Source organism: Schistocerca americana, chromosome 2 (genome assembly GCF_021461395.2).
Source record: "Schistocerca americana isolate TAMUIC-IGC-003095 chromosome 2, iqSchAmer2.1, whole genome shotgun sequence".
Classification (NCBI taxonomy): domain Eukaryota; kingdom Metazoa; phylum Arthropoda; class Insecta; order Orthoptera; family Acrididae; genus Schistocerca; species Schistocerca americana.
The window spans coordinates 317,941,502-317,964,818 of NC_060120.1; the positions used below are offsets into that span (position 1 = coordinate 317,941,502).

The window sequence follows — 23,317 nt, forward strand, 5'->3', positions numbered from 1 at the left end:
ATTGCTGCGAAAGGTGGATATACACTGTACTAGTGCTGACATTGTGCATGCTCTGTTGCCTGTGTCTATGTGCCTGTGGTTCTGTCAGTGTGATCATGTGATGTATCTGACCCCAGGAATGTGTCAATAAAGTTTCCCCTTCCTGGGACAATGAATTCACGGTGTTCTTATTTCAATTTCCAGGAGTGTATTTTAAACTTCATGTTTAGTAAAAACACAAATTTTATAGTTAATTAGCTCAATTTTTACCACAGTTTTTAATAGATTTCAAAAATTCTTGAGTTTCATACACCTTTAAGTATGGTTTGTATGCTGTGCACAATTCATCAAAGAATCTCTCTTACTTATGAAGAAAAGTGTACCTATAGCAACAAATACTGCCATTAGTAAGTGAAAAAAATGATGAAATTTCACTTGTAAAAAAAATTATTTCGTTGTGTTTTCGAACTTCCACTGCTATGAGTGTGAATTCTGAATGCTTCCTGGTCATGCTGACAAAGTTTTATGAGTTTTTTTGTAAGAGTATAGACAGTGGAAATTAAAATGTCCTGTGGTGCCTCTCCTGCTCCAAGTCGGTCCGTTTGATGTCCTACCCCTCTTAAAGCCATCCTCAGATTTTTTGGACCCCCTATGGCTGGTGCTGGCACCTCCTCAGTTTTTCACATGATACCATGATCATATATTTTCATTGTGACAAACTGAGGAGCTGCCAGCATCAGCCATAGGGCCCCCAAAAAATCTGAGGATGACTTTAACATAAGCTGAAACCAGTCTTAATAAACTAATATTATTGCTATCTCGACTGTTGTTTCAACCAAATTATAGCACCAGATCACTGTGCTTGACAGAAAATGTTGTCTAAATTTATGGAGCATAAGGTCATTCGTCATCCATCACATTTTGTAAGATAAGCCTTACATGCAGTTTTTCTTATTGTATGGTTTTCCTGTGAAGAATCTTATATGGCAGGAGCTTCCTTCCATCTATTAGCACCCACCAGCATTACTGTTATTCTGGTCTGTCACTGAATTGGTTTAAGAACATTTTCGACACCCTTCACGTTGACAGTAATGTTTGATGGCATATCAAAATAAACAGGTGTCCACTAGGTGTTGCCCATACGGTCCAGCAAATAGTCACAACATTTTCTCAGATTGATTATATGATAATGATATGCAAATAAATGATATGATTATAATAGAGGGAAACATTCCACATATGTCTGCTTGTGTCTGTATATGTGTGGATGGATATGTGTGTGTGTGTGCGAGTGTATACCCGTCCTTTTTTCTCCCTAGGGTAAGTCTTTTCGCTCCCGGGATTGGAATGACTCCTTACCCTCTCCCTTAAAACCCATTTCCTTTCGTCTTTCCCTCTCCTTCCCTCTTTCCTGATGAGGCAACAGTTTGTTGCGAAAGCTTGAATTTTATGTGTATGTTTGTGTTTGTTTGTGTGTCTGTCGACCTGCCAGCACTTTCATTTGATATGAAAATAGTTTTTCATCAAACATCGGAGGAAGTAGCATTGTTCTGCATCATAATAGAAGCCCAGCTCTCTTCATGATATTCATTCACATGTGAGTACTTGCTTTGAATTACATGATATGTGCAGTTGGAAGATTGCTTTTTAACTCCAGCTTCTTCATACGGATAATTTTGTGACTAGTTGGGAAGTCTTCAGTGTTTTTCTCACACATGCTGATCAACCTACTGCTCAAATTCATGAAACATTTCCTGGCTCAGTCCTCTGAAAGTTTGGTGTGTAGAACTGGCATGCTTGAATTTATTCTCCATCTGACACCACCTATTAACATTAGCTTGTTTGACACCAAATTTTCTTCCAGCTGTAAAGTTGCCTGTGGTATCTACTTCATGAATTAACATTGTACAGTGCATGTGAACAAATTGTGGTCACGATCTCATGGAGACATGTTTCTCAACAGTCATGGCTGTGAGTTGAATCCATTATCCTTTGCTGTAATTTACAGTTCTTACAGAGCTGGCCATATAAGCAAACTGAATGACAGCAGTACATTGTCCTCTCTGGCTCCTTACAGCTGAATCCGTTTTGGGATAACACTGTAGAGAACCATGAAAATCATCAGTGCTGCAGAGTAATAGCAACCTTAGAACCCTTGTTGAAGCTCATGATTCAAGTATTCTGTGCGAACATATTTTCGTTCGCATTAATTTGTCTTCTGCAGAAACATATACTGTTGTTGAGTATTTGTCCAATTTTAATGTCCTTTCAATTCCAACTACAACTGGGTTCAAGTAAACTGTGATTTAACCAAGGTAGATCTCCATATAAAGCCAAGATATATGCTGTACATTCCCATGGTTGGTACCAGCACGAAATTTGCTTCTCACTTGCCATAAATTGACCTATTACACAATGTAAAAATGTTGACCTCAGGAATAGTGGTTTAATCTGTGAATGTCATTTTAAATTTGCATTTTTAAACAAATTAGGGAAAAACCTTGTCAGATAAATACAGTATGTGTCATTGCAGATTGTTTTTAATTTGATGAGCACAAATAACTTTTTATTTTAATGTTTTATAATTCATTGAATGGCATGAGGCTGAGATTCCATGTGTTATCTCTTTGCTCCACCAATCGGCCCTGTCATATGGAAAACCTGGGAAAGCTGTAAACAGAGTCTTCAGTTTCATGTCATATATGACTGATATTTAACGTTTGGAAAAAATTCTACATGGAATATGGATTTACAGATGAAGTTATCATCTTACATAGTACAGTTGAGAGGATTAGACAAGTATGGTTTCATATATGATGTAGTGGATAGAATTTTTGCAGATATGCACATGATTATACAGGATTACATAGACTAGGCTATACATAGAGAAGCAACTTTAGGATGGATCAAGGCCAGGAAATTATGAAATCTTACAGTGCAGGGGACTGAATTATCAAGGTAAATTTAAATATGTTCAGTCATTATTTATCTGGAGTCTCAAAGTATTATTTTATAAAATCTGGAATTTTACCTTGAGCCAAGTCACTCAAGGGGTAGTCTTGTTTGCTTCAGGACCTGGCATATGAAGTGACCCTCAGTGGTGATGCCAGGTCCAATAAAAGCCATCCAGGGCATCAGATTGCAGCAACATGTATAACAGTTGTATAACATATACCAGAAGACATTTAACGTAATTATCCTCCTGGATTTCAGATCATACACCAAAAAATTTTATTTTATCAATATAATAGAGGGAAACATTCCACGTGGGAAAAATTATATATAAAAACAAAGATGAGGTGACTTACCGAACGAAAGCGCTGGCAGGTCGATAGACACACAAACAAACACACAAAATTCAAGCTTTCGCAACAAACTGTTGCCTCATCGGGAAAGAGGGAAGGAGAGGGGAAGACGAAAGGAAGTGGGTTTTAAGGGAGAGGGTAAGGAGTCATTCCAATCCCGGGAGCGGAAAGACTTACCTTAGGGGGAAAAAAGGACAGGTATACACTCGCACACACGCACATATCCATCCACACATACAGACACAAGCAGACATATATTTTATATATAAAAAATTTAATTTTGCGCTCGCAATTGAAGAAGACAGGGGTTCACAGGTTTCACAAGCATCATTATTGTGACCTTACAAATTGAAATCATGAGGATTCAGGAGGGAGCAGACTAATCATCATGATACTTACCATCAGCTTGTATGTTTTTAAATTCTCACCCAAGTTCATCTGCTGCCCTGACAGGGATGTCATCATTCTAACCACAGGCCATTAGCAGTTCCATACTCCATTCATAACAGCCTACAAGTACATTCATAAAGTGTCTTTGCAGTTTGTCATGTACACTGCTGCATTCACACAGTGCATCATCTGTCCCACCCATTTGAACACCAATAATACAGTTTATCAGTATCTGATTGTTGACCCTGCAGCAGAGATATTTGTAGTTTCGTTATACTTTTCCAAGTGCTAGTATGAAATGTTCATACCAGTTCTACTTGATGCCGCCAAAATTTGTGTTCATGAGGACAACAGCCGTCTCACTCATTCTGATCAGTCAATGACACATTTGTGTGTATTTTCAGTCATTGAATACATTTTCAGAATACAACGTATTTGAGATCACAGCCTCCAAATCACACAAAAATCAGGCTGCATGTACAACTATCCAACTGTAATACAAAGTATCATTATAATAACTTACAATCAAACTAAATTAGTAAACAGTACATCCAATTATCCAGAATTATACCTTTCTGACACTCTTGCTTGTCAGTTTCATGAAAGGATCATTGTACTTGCTGAGTTTAGGCATTCACAGCATGCATTTACATACCTGTAAGTACTTGTACCAAGTCTTATCATGTGAAAGACATGCACCAGGACTCAGCAATATTGACATCTTGTAACGAGTATTAAACTGATTAACCCATAATTACCACAGGCAAGAAATTTAATTAGATATACCTAAACACAAGCTAATGTGCAGGAGTTGCAGTGTTCAAAATTGAGCCAGTTGCTTTCTAAAACATGCATTTCTGATGAGCTTATTTCTCTTGGCTTATCCCTTTTCTGTGAACATGAACAACATTAAAAAAACCTAGATGCTAAAATGTTACCACTCGCTGAGTCAGAAACAGGATGTGATTTTTTTCCAGCAACTGCAAATCATTTACTATCATCAAAGAAGTTCTTACTTCGCAACACCCAGGAAACCACATATACATGTATAATTCCAGTAACTGCTTCCTCTTAATTGGAAAAATTCTTTCTGATTATTGTAGATACGTACCAGCCATTACTCACACCAGAGTGAGGTATCTCCTACAGAGGATTTATTTTCTCCAGAGATCTTACTGTCGGTCTGACTTTTCTGTGTTCTACCTTATCTGTAAGGATGACAATATCTTCTCCTCCCAAATGGTTTCATTCGTAGGCAATTTTGGGTAGTGGATTCATCCATAAATTATCCTCAGATTTATTTTAGAGTAGCTCTCATGATATGGAAATGCCGTGTGACTAGGGCCTACCGTCTGGTAGATCGTTCGCATGGTGCTAGTCTTTCAAGTTGACGCCACTTCGTCGACTTGCATGTCGATGGTGATGAAATGATGATGATAAGGACAACACAACACCCAGTCGCTGAGTGGAGAAAATCTCCGACCCAGCCAGGAATTGAACCCGGGCCATTAAGTATGACATTCCGTTGCACTGACCATTCAGCTACCAAGGACGGACAGCTCTCATGAGGAGCTGTTAGTAGAAATGTGTGGTAAACTGTTCACGATTTCTTCAAATGGTGCAAGATAGTTCAGCATTGCTAAAAAAGATCAAGTGCTTGAAAGCTAGTCTGAGTGCTGTTTTCTGTTATATGTTTTTGTGCTCCATACATTGTGCACTATAGGTGCGTGGTTGCATTTCCCAAATTTTACATATTTCCCTCCTTAATACCACTGGACCAGTACGTTACAAGAAAAACATGTTCATAATATTCTTAACTATCACAATATTCTGCTGCCTTAGTTGCCCAAAGAACAGTATCACTTTGGATGTCCCACTAACAAATCTGATCCACTGTATGTCAGTCCATGAGTGTGGCATTCCATCTGAAAGGGTGTATAAATACAACTGGATGTATGCTATGCTTATTAGGTAACAATATCTGGAATTGCCTCTGTCGTATTAGTGTTGACATTAATTATTGGTGCAGCCACTATGCCATATATTTGTTTGATGGGAACTTGAACTGCTGGCTCTTATTGCAGCTGCTATGTTCTATTGTAACTTCTTTTTCTCTCTCTCTCTCTCTCTCTCTCTGACTTGTCAGCAATGATCTTTTTAATTGATTTTTATCTCTTCTTTTATCTGTTCCAAAATGGTGATCTAGTCACCCGTACCTGTTTCTTTCATTTTGTTTTTAGTTCGTACTTTATATGACTTTTCAGTTGTTCATTAGTTTTTACTTCTCATTCAATAAGTTTATTATTTTGCCAGTTAATTTGTCCTTCTCCAAAGTCCATTTAGATAAATCATAAACCATTTGATGTCTATGTGCACCAAACTGCTCTTTAAAAGTCTTTGTTGCTCAGCCGAACTATTATTTACTAGAACTGATAATTTGTTGACAGTTTTTGCTACATCTGTCTGTGCGTGGGTAATTTCAGAAACTTGACCTGATATTGTAGTTTGCACTGATGAACTTTGCCTACCTGCATTACTACGATAGTCTTTGAGTCAAAAGAGCTATTTTCTTGAACATTTTCACCGTCTGTTCGATAAGTTGGTTATTTGAACCAATGATTCTTCTGCTTCCACATCATGCTCAACATAACTTAATTCAGTTACATCGTCATTTTCTGCTTACAAATCTTTAAATACCATGCTCATCAATAATAAATCAAGTAAAAATCTTACTTTCCTCTGTGGTAGAGTTGCATTATTTATGTACTCACTCAGTTATTTTTTGTCACACACTCCCAACCCTCTCCCCCTCCCTCCCATCTTTTAACCTGCTATTACTTTTCACTCTATCTTTCTGTCGTCACTGAACTGAAGCTGATGACACGTTGCGTACCTATGTAATGCCTTTGACCTCCTGCTGTCTCTGAGACAGTTTCCTTCATTATTGCCAACCTTCAGCCTCTCAACAGGTGGGTCCATCTTGACTAGTAGTCTGAATGCCCTGCCCCAACATTACTGTTCAGTCTTTTTTCAACCAGGTCCTCACTCACCTCTGAGGAAGGAACTTTTAATATTGAAATCCAGGATTACTGTTATCTACATTAAAGTGTGAACAGAACAAGGAATTATATCTCCTAATGGTAAGTGCTAGCCAATCGTTTGGTTTGCTTGCAATTTTAAAAATTTCTCAGTCAGATCCTCCATTTGGTACAATACATCATATTCATTTACAGCTTGTAATGGTATAATCTTGTGTTGAGATTTAGATTCAATGAAATATTTCAGCTTAGATGTTGTCTCAAATAAATATGTTGAGTTAAACACAAATACAGAGACCAGATCTGGGTGGAAACAGACAGATAAGACAAAACTGCTATGCCCTTATAAACAGGTACATTGCAAGATACATTCAGGCACAGATACAAAAGCACGGGTTGCCAGTGAAGGGATAAAAGTCCATTTTATTATCCAACTCAGTGACACTGTAGAATCACAGTCTACAGCAAATAACAGCATGTATACGAACAAGGATGTGTTCTTGTGTACTTGTATGCTGGACACAATAGGGGTTGTATCACATTACGTGTTGCTGGAAAATCCTTTTTTTCATTTGTTTCTGTGGAAGCTCTGAAACTTGAAGGTAGGCAGCATATCGGGAAGCATGGTCCAAAGAGCAGCAAGCTGTTTCCTAGGATGAAGTTACTATGTTATATGGCAAATGGTGTTTACTATTCTAGACAAGCTGCATATTGTCTTTCCTCTGTACATGGAGACAACTAATGTTTGTGACATGTTTACTTCTTGTTACCATCAGCTCTTCTATGTGGCACAAAATGGAATCATATTTATCTGTAATATGGACAATTTGATAATTTTTATGATTGAAGTGCTTTTCTTGTTTAGAATTTTGTCCGGTGCTATACCAAGCCTGATAGATACTGTTGTGGTACTCTCAGAAGATTCTGATGCACTAGTGTCTAAATGTGCAACAACTGCTGTATCTAATTTCTCTGAAAGGCTGTCATCAGATGGGGGATCATTGATCACTGTTATAGAAAATAGGTTGCACTCACTCGTAGAGGCCCTCCCAGAGCTGCTTCACTGCCGACAAGGTAAGTTCTCCTCACAGTGGAGTTCTTTGTTGTTGCTTTATTTGAATTTTTTATATCAGTGTGATATTCCTAATAATCTAAATTTAATAATTTATGAGCCAAAAATATTAACTGTATATATAAGTGATGTATAAGGCTTGTAACAAGAAATATGTAAATGAGACAGTGTGTTTTTGTATGTTCAGCTAGGTTGATAATTCCATTTTCAAACTTTAGTATTTTGATGAGTAGTTGGCAAAGTATTTTTCTACAAATGGATTTGTCAGCCTGTATACAACCCCAAGATTATACTGCCTGTCAGTCTCAGAACGATCAGGTCTGAAAAGGGGGTTTTGAAATAATCCTGTAACAAATTGCACATTGTCCTGACAAATGAAGTTTAGTTTTTCTGAGTGTCATCCAGAAATTAAATGTTCATGTTGTGACTTGGCAAGACAGCCAAGCCACTAGGAGGTGAAGCCGAAAGGCACGCGTTTAAGCTCACGCAGGCTGGCGTGAGGTCTGGAACAGTTAAAGGATTTGAGTCTAGCAAATAAAGTACGTAGCTGTTGGAATACTTAACTTTAATCCATAATTGGTGAACATCGGTCTGACGGTACATGCATCACTAGATAAATAGCAATTGATAATGGCGCCTTGCTAGGTCATAGCAAATGACGTAGCTGAAGGCTATGCTAACTATCGTCTCGGCAAATGCGAGCGTAATTTGTCAGTGAACCATTGCTAGCAAAGTCGGCTGTACAACTGGGGCGAGTGCTAGGAAGTCTCTCTAGACCTGCCGTGTGGCGGCGCTCGGTCTGCAATCACTGATAGTGGCGACACGCGGATCCGACGTATACTACCGGACCGCGGCCGATTTAAAGGCTACCACCTAGCAAGTGTGGTGTCTGGCGGTGACACCACAGTTCAGTGCACTAAATTTGTAAACAGTGTACATTTAGACCCACTACCAGCATTTTTTGTAATACTTCACAGCAGGTATCAGTATTGATATAGTGTGCTTGATGCAAAACAATTGATATGAAAATATTGTTCCCATGATTCCTCCATATAATTTTTTTAAATTTTTGTTTGTGTGTGTGTGTGTGTGGGGGGGGGGGGGGGGCAGGTTTGGTTTATTGCCGCATAAAAAATTACAGTTAAAAGAGATATATATAAGTTGGAGTGCTAAGGAAAACTACACAAGATTCAAATTCTTATGAAAAAATGTGTACACACCAGCAATCTTCTTTTTTGGAGTGACAGGAAATGATAACATGATGTACAGTCAGTGTGAATGGTAGTTTTGTTGCAGTTTAATGTGTGTTTCGGTAAGTTTGGGATTTTAAAGTCATTTATTATGTCAGGTCCAGACATACTATGATGATTCTTGTCCTAAGTTACATGATTAAACAGCTTATATCCAGGTGGTTATTTGTTCAGTGATATGATTCTTAGCTCACAAACAATGATGTGGAATTGTTACTTGCTGGAGCATTTTATTCCATTTTTCCTCCTAATTACCTGCTATATAATAATTATGTACAAGGTGGGGCAAAAAAAGTGGTCCAGATGAGTGGATGCGATTAGTCATGAAAGTATGCATATAACCACACCATACAAGATGGAGCAACTGCTGATACAGCTGGCTGAACCTTGGAGCATGTTTACACAATCTTCACACCTGACACAGTTGCCTGCAGAGGTCAGTCTGGTTGCAGCCCTAGCTGGCTGCTCCGTCAGTGTGTGATTACTTTGTATGGGAAGCCTACAAGTCTAAGGTGTATCAGAACAACCCTCGTAGCCTTCAAGAACTACAGCAGAACATTTCAGATCAGAGTGAAGCAATTCCAGGAGACGAGCTTCAATCCACCTTCAATAACTTACTAACCAGGGCCCAAAAGTGCCAAGAGATGAATGGTGGTCACTATCAACACCTGCTATGGTCAGGTTAGTACTGTATTTCCTTTCCTGTGCTGTGTTACTTTGTACCCTGGAACTCTGTTTTCTGGGCCACCTTTGTTTGCCTATTCTGTATGTGTGTGGTGTCTGATGGTCAGTGATCCCTTCAGTGCAGATGCACACCAGCTTTGAACTCCTACAGGAATTGGTGAGATGTTACAAGTAATGAGACTAATGAGCAGTTTCTGGTGTAAGTCGAAAATTTGGATCTGACAGGAAGGGTTGCTAGGGTAGGCCATATGGTTCTGGTGACCACTGTGTCTTGATGCCATAGTGGTCAGCACATCTGCCTTGTAAGCAGGAGACCCGGGTTTGAATCCTGGTCCAGCACAAATTTTCAACTTGTCCCATTGATATAAATCAATGCCCACTGGCAGCTAATATCCATAATCCCTTTTTGTCTTGTTTAATAACTGTTTAAAAGTTATAACTACTTGCTATGTTTTTTGTAGATGAAGAACAACAACTGTCTGCCTTGCATCAGTTGAAAGGTTATCTGCGATTGCTGGCTCCTGCTCATTTGTTGCGCTTGTCACAGTCACCTGTACATTGTCGCAAATTAGTTGATGTGTTGCTGGATGCTGCTGAGTTGGACACTTCAGGGATCTCGTTACTGGAGGACTGTGGCCTTAGAGGTAATAACAAGTGTCATGTTAGTGACCACACACTTGTATTTTCAGTTCTTAGCAGATATCTGTTTTTTACATATATCATCCTATATTCCTTACATTAATAAAGTCTTCAGTCTCCCAATTTCCAAAAATATTTTGAGCCTGGGGTTGTTCTTGATTAAATTGTTCTATATTCTAAAAGGGCAGTTGAAAAATACGAGAGACTTTTCATTGTTCACACTATATTTTAACTAATTGTAATAATTTGCAAAATGAAAAAGTTATAGGACTAACTATAGTTGAATTATCAATGCAAAATAGAATTATTGTTTGCGTATACAGGTCACCAGATGGATACAAAAAACTTTTTTTGTCACCATCTGGGGGAACTTTCAGAAGAAATAAACTCTCAAACAAAATGTAAGCATATCTAGTGACTTCATTACTGTTTTCCTGAAAGCCAGGAAATTTAAAGACAGTATTATAGGTTTGTTACAGTTGTTACCCAGATTCCAGTGATCACTATGTTCAGATTTTTACAATGAATGTTGTAATAGGTTCAAAATTTCATGAAATAATGAATACTGTAAGGAATTTCAGTACTTTTCTCTTGAGTTGAGCAAACGGTAATTAAGTATACTACTGTAATGATACCAGTGTGAAATATAAGTTTATGGTCGGATTTAAGCATTTTTTTAAAATAGCTCTCCTCAGAAAACAACTATATTTAACTCTGTCAAAAAACAAACAAATGTATCACATAAGGGATAAACATATCACGTCAAAATAAGATGAGTGTGTATAAGTTCTCAAAGCAAAATACTAGTACTGCTTTCGTTACCTACTTCAAAAGATACAAATGAGTATGAACACAAGTTATTTCAAATTATGTAACTGAAGGTCATTAAACCACAGTGCTGTAATCAAGAATAACGATAAACTACAGACATGAAGCTAGTGCTTTCAACTGTTATTTCTCAAAAATAGTACAGCAGATGATGTCATGGTAAGCATCCCTACAACATGAGAGTACAGTTAGATAAAAAAATCATTCAAAGACATTGTTCATGTTTGCAGCAATACCTAAAAAGCTATGTAAAATTATAAATGGTATATGTAATAAATATTCCTGGATGCTCATGAGATACCTGATGCTATCATCAAAGCTACTGCAACATTTATTGTACAACCACAAGTGGACATTGTAAACTAATTGTTCGAGAGCGGTGTTTTTTCAAATAGACTACAAATGGCAAAAATAACACCTCTGCATAAGAAGGATACCAAATGTGAAATTGCTAACTACATGCCAGTATCAGTTTTGTCAGGCTGCAGCAAAATTATGGAAAAAATGCTCTTTAGAAGATTTAATAGCTTTATTAAGAAAATTAATGCTGATAAATGACTCTCAGTAGGAATTCAGAGCTGGAAAATCAAACGAATCAGAAATTTTGGACTTTTTACATGAGATACTGACGGCAGTAGCTGATAAACATACACTGAAGTGCCAAAGAAACTGGTATAACAATGCGTATTCAAATACAGAGATATGTAAACAGTCAGAATATGGCTCTACGGTCGGCAACGCCTATATAAGACAAGTGTCTGGCACAGTTGTTAGATTTGCATTCCGGAGGATGACGGTTCAATCCCGCGTCCAGCCATCCTGATTTAGTTTTTCCGTGATTTCCCTAAATCGCTCCAGGCAAATGCCGGAATGGTTCCTTTGAAAGGGCATGGCCGACTTCCTTCCCTAATCCAATGAGACCGATGACCTCGCTGTTTGGTCTCTTCCCCCTAACAACCCAACCCCACAGTTGTTAGATTGGTTACTGCTGCTACAATGGCAGGTTATCAAGATTTAAGTGAGTTTGAATGTGGTGTTATAGTTGGCACATAAGCGATGGGACACAGCATCTCCAAGGTAGCGATGAAGTGGGGATTTTCCTGCATGACCATTTCGCAAGTGTACTGTGAATATCAGAACTCTGGTCAAATCTCTTGACATCACTGCTGCTGGAAAAAGATCCTGCAAGAACGGGAGCCAAATATGACAGAAGTGCAATCTTTCTGCAAATTGTTGCAGATTTCAATGCTTTGCCATCTACAAGTGTCAGCATGTGAAGCATTCAATGAAACATCATCGATATGGGCCATATCTGACTGCCCATAACTGAACGCCCACTCATATACCCTTGATGACTGCATGACCCGCCACACACCGTCAGGAGGTGGCTTGCGGAGTATGGATGTAGATGTTGATGACACAAAGCTTTATGCCTTGCTGGGCCTGTCATCGCCGTCATTGGAGTGTTGATGACTGGAAATGTTTCCTGGTTGGATGAGACTCATTTCAAATTGTATCAAGCAGATGGATGTGGATGTGTATGGGTATGGAGACAATCTCATAAATCCGTGAACCCTGCATGTCAGTAGGGGCTGTTGAAGCTGGTGGAGGCTCTGTAATGGTGTGTGGCATGTGCAGTTGGAGTGATATGGAACCCCTGATACATCTAGATATGACTCCGATAGGTGACATGTACGTAAGCAACATGTCTGATCACTTGCATCCATTCATGTCCATTGTGCATTCTGATGGACTTGGGCAATTCCAGCAGGACAGTGCAATACCCTGCACGTCCAGAGTTGCTACAGAGTGGCTCCAGGAACACTCTTCTGAGTTTAAACACTTCCACTGGCCACCAAACTCCCCAGACATGAACATTATTGAACGTATCTGGGATGCCTTGCAATGTGCTGTTCAGAAGAGATCCCCACCCCCTCGTACTCTTACTGATTATGAACAGCCCTGCAGGGTTCATGGTGTCAGTTCCCTCCACCACTACTTCAGACATTAGTCGAGTCCATGCCATGTTGTGTTGAAGCACTTCTGCGTGCTCATTTGAGCCTTACACCATATGAGGCAGGTGTACCTGTTTTCTTTGGTTCTTCAGTGTATTTATCTAGTATATTTCTTGATCTTAGTAAAACCTTTGATGTTATTGGCCATGACATTGTCTTTCATTCTAACTCCCTTACGAAGGCAGTGAAACATCGAGAATTTCTGGTTTTTACAGCCTTGAGCAAAAAAGGTCAAGTACAAAGTCCCACAGGGGTCAGTTCTGAGATGTGTCCTATTTCTGCTGTGTATAAATGTCTTGGCTTAAAAAGTAACTGATGAAACCACAGTACTCTTTCCATGTGCCTTCATCCAGAATGAACTTTCAGTTTGCAGTGGAGTGAGTTGAGTTGGAAGGTAGGAGATAAGGTACTAGTGGGAGTAAAGCTGTGAGGGCAGTGCATGGGTTGTACTTGCATAGTTCAGTCAGTAGAGTACTTGCCCGCAGAAGGCAAAAGTCCCAGGATCAAGTCCCAGTCTGCTCACAGTTTTAATCTGCCGGGGAAGTTTAATGAATTCTTACTTGAAATGCATACTGACGTTAAATACATTCAAAGTAAAGTAGAAACAGTTTTCGCTTGACCATTACTATAATTGTGAGCAGTAAAGACATATGTTAGTAATGCCCCTCACTAAATGTTTATTAAATATATATGACAAGGAACTATAATAAACAGTGTGACAGCATGTAACAGAGTACTCTGGTTTGCCTAAACTCTGCAAAGTGCAAGTTTACATATGCCAATCACAGGAAGACATCACAAACACAGACAGCATGTGGGGAACATGACTACATCTAATACATTTGTGTTAGCTATGCTGTGGAACAGATTTGGGGAAAAGCAATTTTGATTAAAGAACACTTTACAAACAAATTATAATCCTTTGAAATTTGTTTTTCCTTTATCATTAGTCTGATGTGAAAATACAGCAAACAACCATTTAATGACAGCATGCAGTACATCATTCTGCTCCTGTCTTACATTTTGTATATATTATTTGTCTACCACACTTACCCCAATGATGCTGTTGTTTAATCCAAAATGTGTATGATAGAAAGAACCTTGTACGTTGATCCATTAATGATTACCTGCAGATGACGACGCTCCCATTACAAGGGTTCCGTGGCGAAGTATGCGTCATCTGTTTGCACCTTCTGTTGTTGCTGCTCTGGAAAAGGTTTGCAAGCTCCTTGGAAGTTGTGGACATTTGGATACAGTAGCTGACACATTGTTGCAACTGGTCTTTGAGAAAACAGAAGCTGCTTTGATCTTAAATATGGTAATTGCAGGTATGTTTTCTATAGTTAACAACTTTTTCTTTCCATTGGGTTGTTGTCTTTTTTAAGTTTTTATCTGATTTGAATTTGTGTTTCTGAAGTTAGTTCAAACTATTTTCAAAACTGAGAAATTGTGTTAATTTTGGGTGTCTGATCACTAGAGGCTACTTCTGTAGATTATATTTATAACAAATTGACTACTGCTAATCTGATTACATTGATGGTCATAACAATTACATTTGGATCACTATAAGAGAAAAAAAAACTACTTTTAAAAAGTGACTGCTCCTCCTCTTACACCACTTAGGTGTTGTTTTTGTCTAATATCTCTCAAACATTGTGTTTATGTAACTGTACACAGCCCACTATCAGCTATCTGTCACTGAAGAAAATCAAGATCTGTTTAATAAAAATTTAAGTTATTCAGAATTTCCATCCCTGTTTCAGAATATTGTGATAAACTGTAGAAGCTTTTTTCAGTTATCATGTTATTTTCAATTTCCTATTTGATGTATATTGGTAGTCTGTTACAGAATTTCACACCAAAGCACAAAACTCCATTCCGAATCCCCAGGTAGTGATGCATTGTGTATAAGGAAAGTAATGTTACTTTTGATACTATGGTTGTGTATTTCACAATTCATCCTAAATTTGCTCTCCTTATTAACCATGGGTGTCATTAGGGAGTGCATCTACCAAAGAATAGAAAAACATAGTCTCTTTGTATCTACTGTAAATTTGTAAACAACAAATTTGGAAGAAATATTTTAAGTACTGTGGATAAATCTGCTTGGAAAGGACTCAGCAGCTTCTTTAACATTGTCATTGCTTGATAACAATGTTGAAGGACATAGCATTAATTTCTTGGAGTGACCTGCTAGAATTTGACTTAGTTACTTAACATCAAAATTGATTATATTCAATGTGGTTGTACACATTTTGTGTGCAAAATAGATAATTTAATCTGGTGCCCAATCTTGAAGAGATTCTGAACTTTCGCTGATTGGTTTTGAGATCATACATCCTGTCTTAGTGGGCTGATGCTTTGTACGACAACAATAATACTCATTTTGAAACATGATCGTCTGATGAAACGTGCTCAGCTATTCAGTCAGGTAGCATTGTCCAAATGGTGCCGTATTTCAACAAGCTGACTTGTCGTCATCTCCAGGTGATACTGAGGGCTGATTATCTTCTGCTGTATGCCATCTTCCTGCAGAAGATAGTCATCAGGAATGCCAGAAAATCATAACAAATCAACTTGCCTAAATATCAAATGTCTTGGATCGCCTGTCTGAATAGCTGAGAATATTTCAAAACCATCATGTGCCAAGAAAGCCTAAAATCAGAAAAAATTCCCCACAATGCAAATTCCCATCCTAAGACATATGGCTAAGACATATTCCAGTATTAGCTGTTGTTATCTATTAAACAAGTACTTGCAATATGGAGAAATTTGAATTGGTGTCTCCAGTTTCCAGTTGTAAGTTCCAGGTCGTTACTACCTCAGAAATATGTTTCCTGTGTGCACATACCTTACTTTTAAATTTTAATCCTTTGACTGCTTTGGATGAGTTAACTCATCCTCCTCCACTGCTTGTCCAGTGCTAAGGACTTGTTTAAACACAACCCTTGAATTTTCCTTAAGTGCCATTGATGTGTTTACATGTCCCATTCTGCTGACCTCTTTCTGCTTTGGGCAACCTACTTCCATATTTCGCTGAATTAAAAAATTTTGAGTATTTATTCATACAGCATTGTGCTATTTTGCATGCTATCATTTGCAAAAAATCTTGCTTTGATATCTTTGATCATTTGTAAAAAGGATATAAAAATCAATAACTTATGAATGAAATGAGAGATTGTTCTGCCCTCAATTTTAAACTGAATTTTGATATTTTATCTAAATTTCGTACACAAAATTGTATCAACTAAAAATCAACAATATGCAAAATTTATGCTATGTGCTTTTACTTCTGCAAACTTTTTAAAATTGCATGCAGTGGATTACTTTATTTGATGTAGTGCATTAACTATGACAAATCATGAGAATAAATGTAGTCTTTCATTGAACAAAGATACCAGACTGTAAAATGTGCAAAAATCAAATTTTTTCACCAAATGGTTTTCTTAAAATTGCATGCTAAGTTTTTCATAGCAACCAGAATGTTGTCTCTCATCACAGGTAGCAGCATTTGGCGAGCAGTACAGTGACAAAAAAGCTGTGCTCAGCATGGAATGCTGTATCGCGCGAAGCGCCATCTGTGAATTTTCTCTTATCCCATCTATTGTTCCATATCTTCATGCTTTCAGTGAGGTTGACAACTTTGGAAAAAAAAAGAGTCTGCAGTGGCCAGGTCTGGAGAGTTTAGAGAATGAGGGACACAGTGATTTCATTTTTTGTGCAGTTGTCATGCACCAACAATAATGAATGTGTGGGTGTGTTTTCGTGATGCAAGAGCCATGAATTGTCTCACCGCATTTCAGACTGTATCCTTCGCACATTTTCTCACAGGCATTGCGACACGTCCTGATAGCATCATCGATTAACAGTTTGTCGCTGCGGCATGAATTTGTGATGAACTAATCCTTCAAAGTCAAAGAAAACTATCAGCATGGCTTTAACATTTGACCTGACCTGACGAGCCATTCTTGGTCTTGGAGAACCTTTCCTGACCAGTTGTGAAAATTGAACATTGGTCTCAACATTATAACCATAAACTGATGTCTCATCACCAGTTATGATTCTCTTAAGGAACGTCTTGTCTCATTTGTGTGATCTGAAAGCTCTTCACAGATTGCAAGGAGAAGGTCTTCCTGGTCTTGACTTATGAGCCGTGGGACAAACTTGGCGGGAACATGATGTATTCCAAGATGCTGTGTCAGGATTTCATGACATGAACCAACTGAAATGTTACATTTTTCTGCAATCTCTCGGACAGTCAGTCTTTAGTTGGCACACACAATTTAGTTGACGTTCCTGGCGTGAACGTCGTTGGTAGACGTCGAAGGGTGTCCTGAATGAGGGTCATCTTTAACTTCCGTCCGGCCATTTTTAAACCATGTGAACCATTCATAACACCAAATATGGCTTAAGCGCTCATTGTAGGCTTCCTGCGTCATTTAGTGTATCCATGTAAAGGTTTTCTTGAGTTTCACACAAAATTTAATGCAGATGCATTGCTCCTGTAACTCTGGCATCGTGAAATTTGCAAACTGTACGACACAACGTTCTACTCAATACATCAGTGAATAATAACTAAAAGACGTACAACAGTAGAACTTCTGTCAGTTACACATTAAACACAGGAGTTTGCAGGGATGCCAACTGCACTTCGTACCAACAGACCATTGGTGCGAAATTATGAATGGTCAGGAATTTTTTGAACAGACCTTGTCTATAAAATGTCGACTTGCAATAGCAAGAAAAGCTTTCCTGGAAAATTGAAATATGTTAATGCCGAAAACAAATTTAAGTGTTATGAAGTCTTTTTTGAAATATTTGTCTGGAGTGTAGCATTGTACAGAAGACAAATGATAGTTAACAGTACAGGAAAGATGAGAATAGAAGCTTTTGAAATGTTGTGCTACAGAAGATTGTCAATAGGTAGATCAAATAACTAGTGAAGAGGTGCCAAACAAGTCCTTAGCACTGGCACACATTGACTAAAGGAAGTGGTAGATTGATAAGACACATCTGGAGACACCAATGAATAGTTGCATTAGGTAATGGGTAGGGACAGGAAAATTTTGCAAAAGCAATAACATGAAATTAGCAGTTTTTAGTGAAATACCATGAAATTGGCGACTTTTACGATGTATTGGTTATAAAAACGAGGATGGCAATTTACTGATATTAGTAACTGATAGTTATTGAATGTTAAAGTGCTTTTTGGCAACTGATCTCCTTAAGGCTGGGGATTTGTGTTTCATTTCCTGTTTAATGGCAGGAATTTGGCAAAAATTTGACAAAAAGGGCCTCTAAATTTGGCAAAAAGGATCACTGTATTTGGCAAAAACACCATCGAAATTGGCAAAAAACTACCAACACTGAATTTGGTTAAAGAAACTGACAGACTGGATTTGTTTGAAAGACAACATTGAATTGGCCAAAAAACATAGAATTTGGTTAAAAGACAACACCGAATTTTGCCAAACTCTGTGTTTCATTTGCCAAAAGAACATAAAATTATGCAAAAACAACACACATTTTGGCAAGAAACATAGAATTTGGCAAGAAACAATGCCAAATTTGACAGAAAACAGCATTAAACTTGACAGAAACAACACCAATTTTGGCAAGAAAAACAACACTGATTCTGGCTAGGAAACAACACCAATACTGGCAAGGAAACAATCCTGAATTTGGCCTGAAACAACACTGAATTTCGTCACAAAGTAAAATGATTATTTTCGTGGCCCTAGTAATGGAGAGAATTGCGGTGGATAAATATTGTTGGAGCCCAAAACTGCTCCAAATGGCTGTAGGGTGCTGTAGTTACGCTAAGAATATATTACTGTGGAGAGCTACCTACAGCCTTCATACTGAAGACAACAAAAACAAAATTCAACTTTTAAGTGAGGTACAGAAGTAATAATTCATATAAGCTAAGTTTTTTCCTGCTTGATGTACACTAGGCAAAGGACAGCATTATGTCTCAATGGGTTCCATTTAAGTGAAGCAAATCCTGAGAATAACATGTTACCTAATTGTGTTAAGCTGTAATTTATTTACACTTAGCTTTAAAACCTCATAGAAGACATGTAACACTTCAGTTTTAAGTGGAACCTTGTGCAAAGCTGTGAATGAGTAACAACAATTTTATTTTCTCTTACGGCCCAATTCTCATAGCTCATCAGTATGCATTATTCCACAGGGGTGTCCAAGGAACACCAATCAGTTTGGCCAGTAGTGAGGAGCATCCTTGATATTTATCTGGAACCAGCTGTGTGGTACCGCCCCCTGTCTGTAACAAAGTCTGTTCCCTTGGGAGCAGCCCAAACCAACTTGATGCATGCTTGCATACTTGTTGAGGGTGTGGGTATCATGTATGAGAAGGTGCCTGAAGACAGTGTGCCTCAGTACCTATTGAGAACACTGTTTCTTACACTGGAACGAGTTGGCTCCCCACACAAGGTAAGTGGTGTGAGTAGGTGGTCCCTTGTCATAAAATATGTGTAAATTGAAATCTAGGCATAGAAGTAGCGAACCCAGTTGTAAGGTGTTACTAAGATTTTCCATAGAACCAGGTAATTCATGTACTCAGACATAGCACTTGTTACCATTTTTTAGGGACTATAAGAAACTATGGACCATAAGTCACAACTTAAGTTTTAAGTAGCTTTTTTAAAAAATAACATTTTTACCAATATTATGAAAAGGAAAGTTGCTACTCACCATATAGTGGAGATGCTGAGTCGCAGATAGGCACAATAAAATGACTGTCTCAAACATAGCTTTTGGCCAGTAAGGCCTTCATCAAAATTAGACGACAGACACACACATACACACTCACACAAATGCAACTCACACACGACTGCAGTCTCAGGCAACTGAAGCCACACTGGTCTGTAAGGTGACAAGAGAAATACAGGATAGAAGAGAAAGAAGGATGAACATTGAGTATAGTGATACATTAGAAAATAGTAACAAAGGAAAGCAGCATTGGGTTAGGATCAGTTGCCTGAGACTACAATCATGTATGTGTGAGTTGTGTTTGCATGAGTGAGTATGTGTGTGTCTGTTGTCTAATTTTGATGAAGGCCTTACTGGCTGAAAGCTATATTTGAGACAGTCTTTTTATTGTGCCTATCTGTGACTCAGCGTCTCTACTATTTGGTGAGTAGCAACTTCCCTTTTCATAATATTGTTACATTCCATCCAGGATTTCCTACTGTTTAACATTTTTACCATTTTTGTTATTAGATTGCAAACCCAGATTTAAAAAATCTTAGTTTATAAAACTAAACTGACCTTCAAAATCCCTGAAAATTATCATCTTTTTCTACCTCATCATCGTCATCATCATCATCATCATCCATTTGATATATAAGATGCCCTTCACTGCCATCAAGAGTGTTACTTACGCCGCATTTTTTGTAAGATTTAACAAAATGTCTTCTTTCACTCTAGACCAAGACTGTTTTATCCACTAACACACTTGTTTGATTGTAAGTCCTTTTAAAGCTCCCTTTGGTGTGAATTCACTTTGGGTTTCATCCATTATCCATTGGTTCCATTCCTCTTTCATACACACTTTAAATGGTTATTTATTGAGACATCAAGAGGTTGCAATTGTGAAGTAAGTGCTCCTGCCATAACAGCAAGTTCTTTATTTCCCTATCTCAATTTCTCCTTCACAGACTTTTTCAAATGACTACTAAACTGATCTAGCACAAGAAGAGAACTTTTCTTCTGTAAAGCGCCTTCCATTCTCTCCCACACTCTGTTAATCCATAATTTAATACCAGACTCAACTATCCAACCCTTGTCATGTACATGAACACCACCACCTGATGGTATTCCAGAATGTTTCACCATTGTGTTGAAAATGATCATTGTATTAAGTTTAGTACCATCAGCACAACATGGAAGGATAATATAGTAGTGCATTTTTTCATGTCAACTTGTTTTTACAGTTAACAGCATAGGAAAAGACATATTGCTTCTTACTGTAAAGAAGGCACATTACGTTGCAAACAGGCACAGTTAAAAGATGCTTACATAGAGCTTTTGGCCACAGCCATCTTCAGTAAAGAGGAACGCACACAAGAAAGCACACCTCACGTACGCATGACTGTCAACTCCAGCATCTTGGGCCAGAATGCAGCTATCATGTGGATAGAATGCAGCTATCATGTGGATACAAGCAGCAATCTGGAGGAGATGGGGAAGGGGAGGGATAGTTGTGTATGGATGGGGAGAGAGACGAACACTGTCTGGTGGAATGTGCAGGGACTAGAATGCCAACAGGTGCAGTGTAAGGAGGTTGTGGGAAAGGGAGGTGGGGAAAAAAGGAGCAAAATAGGAGAGGAGCTGGAAAAGATGGGCAGATGCATTGGTGGAGGGCTGGAAATAATCAGGGGGGAGATGAGAATGGGGAGAAGATGATAGGGAAGAGGGGATGGAAATTGTTGGGAGGAGGGTGTGGGAACAGTACGTTACAATAGGTTTAGGCTGGGATAATTATGGGAGTGGAGAATGTGTCATAAGAATGACACCAATCTGCACAGTTCAGAAAAGCTGGTGGTGGATGGAAGTATCCAGATGGCTCGGATAGTGAAGCAGCCATTGAAATCAAATGTGCTATGTTCAGCCGAAGGTTGTGCCACAGGGTGGTCTACTTTACTCATGGCCACTCTTTGGAGGTGGCCATTCATCCTGGTGGACGCTGATTGGTAGCCATAAAAATATAAAAAGCTGTGCAGTGATTGCAGCAGAGCTGGTAAATGACATGGCTGCTTTCACATGTGGCCTGGCCCCAGTTGGGGATAAAATTAGTAAGGTGCATGCGGAATTATGTAGTGAGTTCAAAGTCTGAAGGATGTAGGGAAAGGTGGCTGTGCTGTGGATTTGTTTACATACCTTCCCTTGAAATGAGAATTAGTAGTGTGTTAGGATAAAGTTAGTAAGGTGCATGAGGAATTTGGTAGTGGGTTTGAAGTCTGAAGGATGTAGGGAAAGATGGTGTTAAATAGCGGTAGGACAATGGGCATGAGGAATGTTGGTGTACAGGGAGGTGGCGTCAACAGTGACGAATAGGGATCCAGGTGGTAAAGGGGTGGGGATGGTGGAGAGATGGTGAAGGAATGGTTGGTGTCTTTGATGTGAGAGGCTAGATTACGGGCAATTGGTTAGCGGTCTTGATCAGTCAGGGCAGAATTCTTTCAGTGAGGGCACAGTGTATTTGAGTCATTTTTGTATTAATTTTGGTGCCGTTTTGAGGGTGTCTTTGAATCCATTTCAGTATATCAGCTTCTAGTTTTGGCCATTTTACATTCAGTCCTCTATTTGCACATTTAGTCTTCCTCTTTTTTTTCAGTTCTTTACTAGCCCACCAATCACAAATGGTTTTTTTCTGTTGGTGGAGAGCCAAAATGTTGCTCAGCTACTCTGCTTCCATGTTCTTTGCATATAATTGTTAAATTTCAATTTATAGCCTGCTTCATACAAATACCTTTTACACCAATAATACAAATCACTTTGAATTCAAGTTCACTGGCATCGTAGATGCAGTTACACATCAGAGGCTAGAAAGTGTTCGCGTTTGTGATGGGAGGTGGAAGGAGGAAGACAGTGTTAGCAAGCTTGTGAATCCCTACAACTTATGTTCGTCACATCAGTGCCCTGCTGCTGCGAGTTAAATCCAATGTTGCCAGATTGAGAGAGGTTTCCCACGGCATCGAACATATGGCCATTTTTAAGACTAGTGGGAATTTGAACTCAAACACTGGACATTTTTGTATTAATTTCAAGTATAAGATGCACCTGAATTTTGAAGGCTATTTTTTTTTAAGGCTATTTACCTTGTTCGGAGTGCTTGTTTTACACAGAGGGGTAGAGTTTTAATACTGAGTTTTGTAACCAATATCTTGACTGCAGTGTATGTGTCATAACAAATTCTTAAGTATTTCCTAATACATCTTAGTTTTATTGTCTCGTGCTGTCAATTACATATCTTTCTCATTTATGGAAAAAAAAATGCAATTGCTGCTGAAAGAGAACTCTCAGCAGTTGTAAAGTTGTAATAATCCATAAAGATTTGAGAAATCAAGTTTCTTGTTTTGATTTTTTTTTTTTA

General features: G+C 38.4%; 1 protein-coding gene across 2 annotated transcripts in view; it reads left to right on the forward strand.

Moving 5' to 3' along the window:
- LOC124594758 (TELO2-interacting protein 1 homolog) overlaps nt 1–23,317 on the forward strand; it is a 148,412-nt gene that overhangs the window by 76,976 nt on the left and 48,119 nt on the right. For both annotated transcript variants that reach the window (XM_047133146.1, XM_047133145.1), the window contains exons 7-10: nt 7,578–7,786; nt 10,180–10,362; nt 14,334–14,528; nt 19,394–19,653. In XM_047133146.1, coding sequence (XP_046989102.1) covers nt 7,578–7,786; nt 10,180–10,362; nt 14,334–14,528; nt 19,394–19,653 — 847 coding nt within the window. The remainder of the gene's footprint in view (nt 1–7,577; nt 7,787–10,179; nt 10,363–14,333; nt 14,529–19,393; nt 19,654–23,317) is intronic.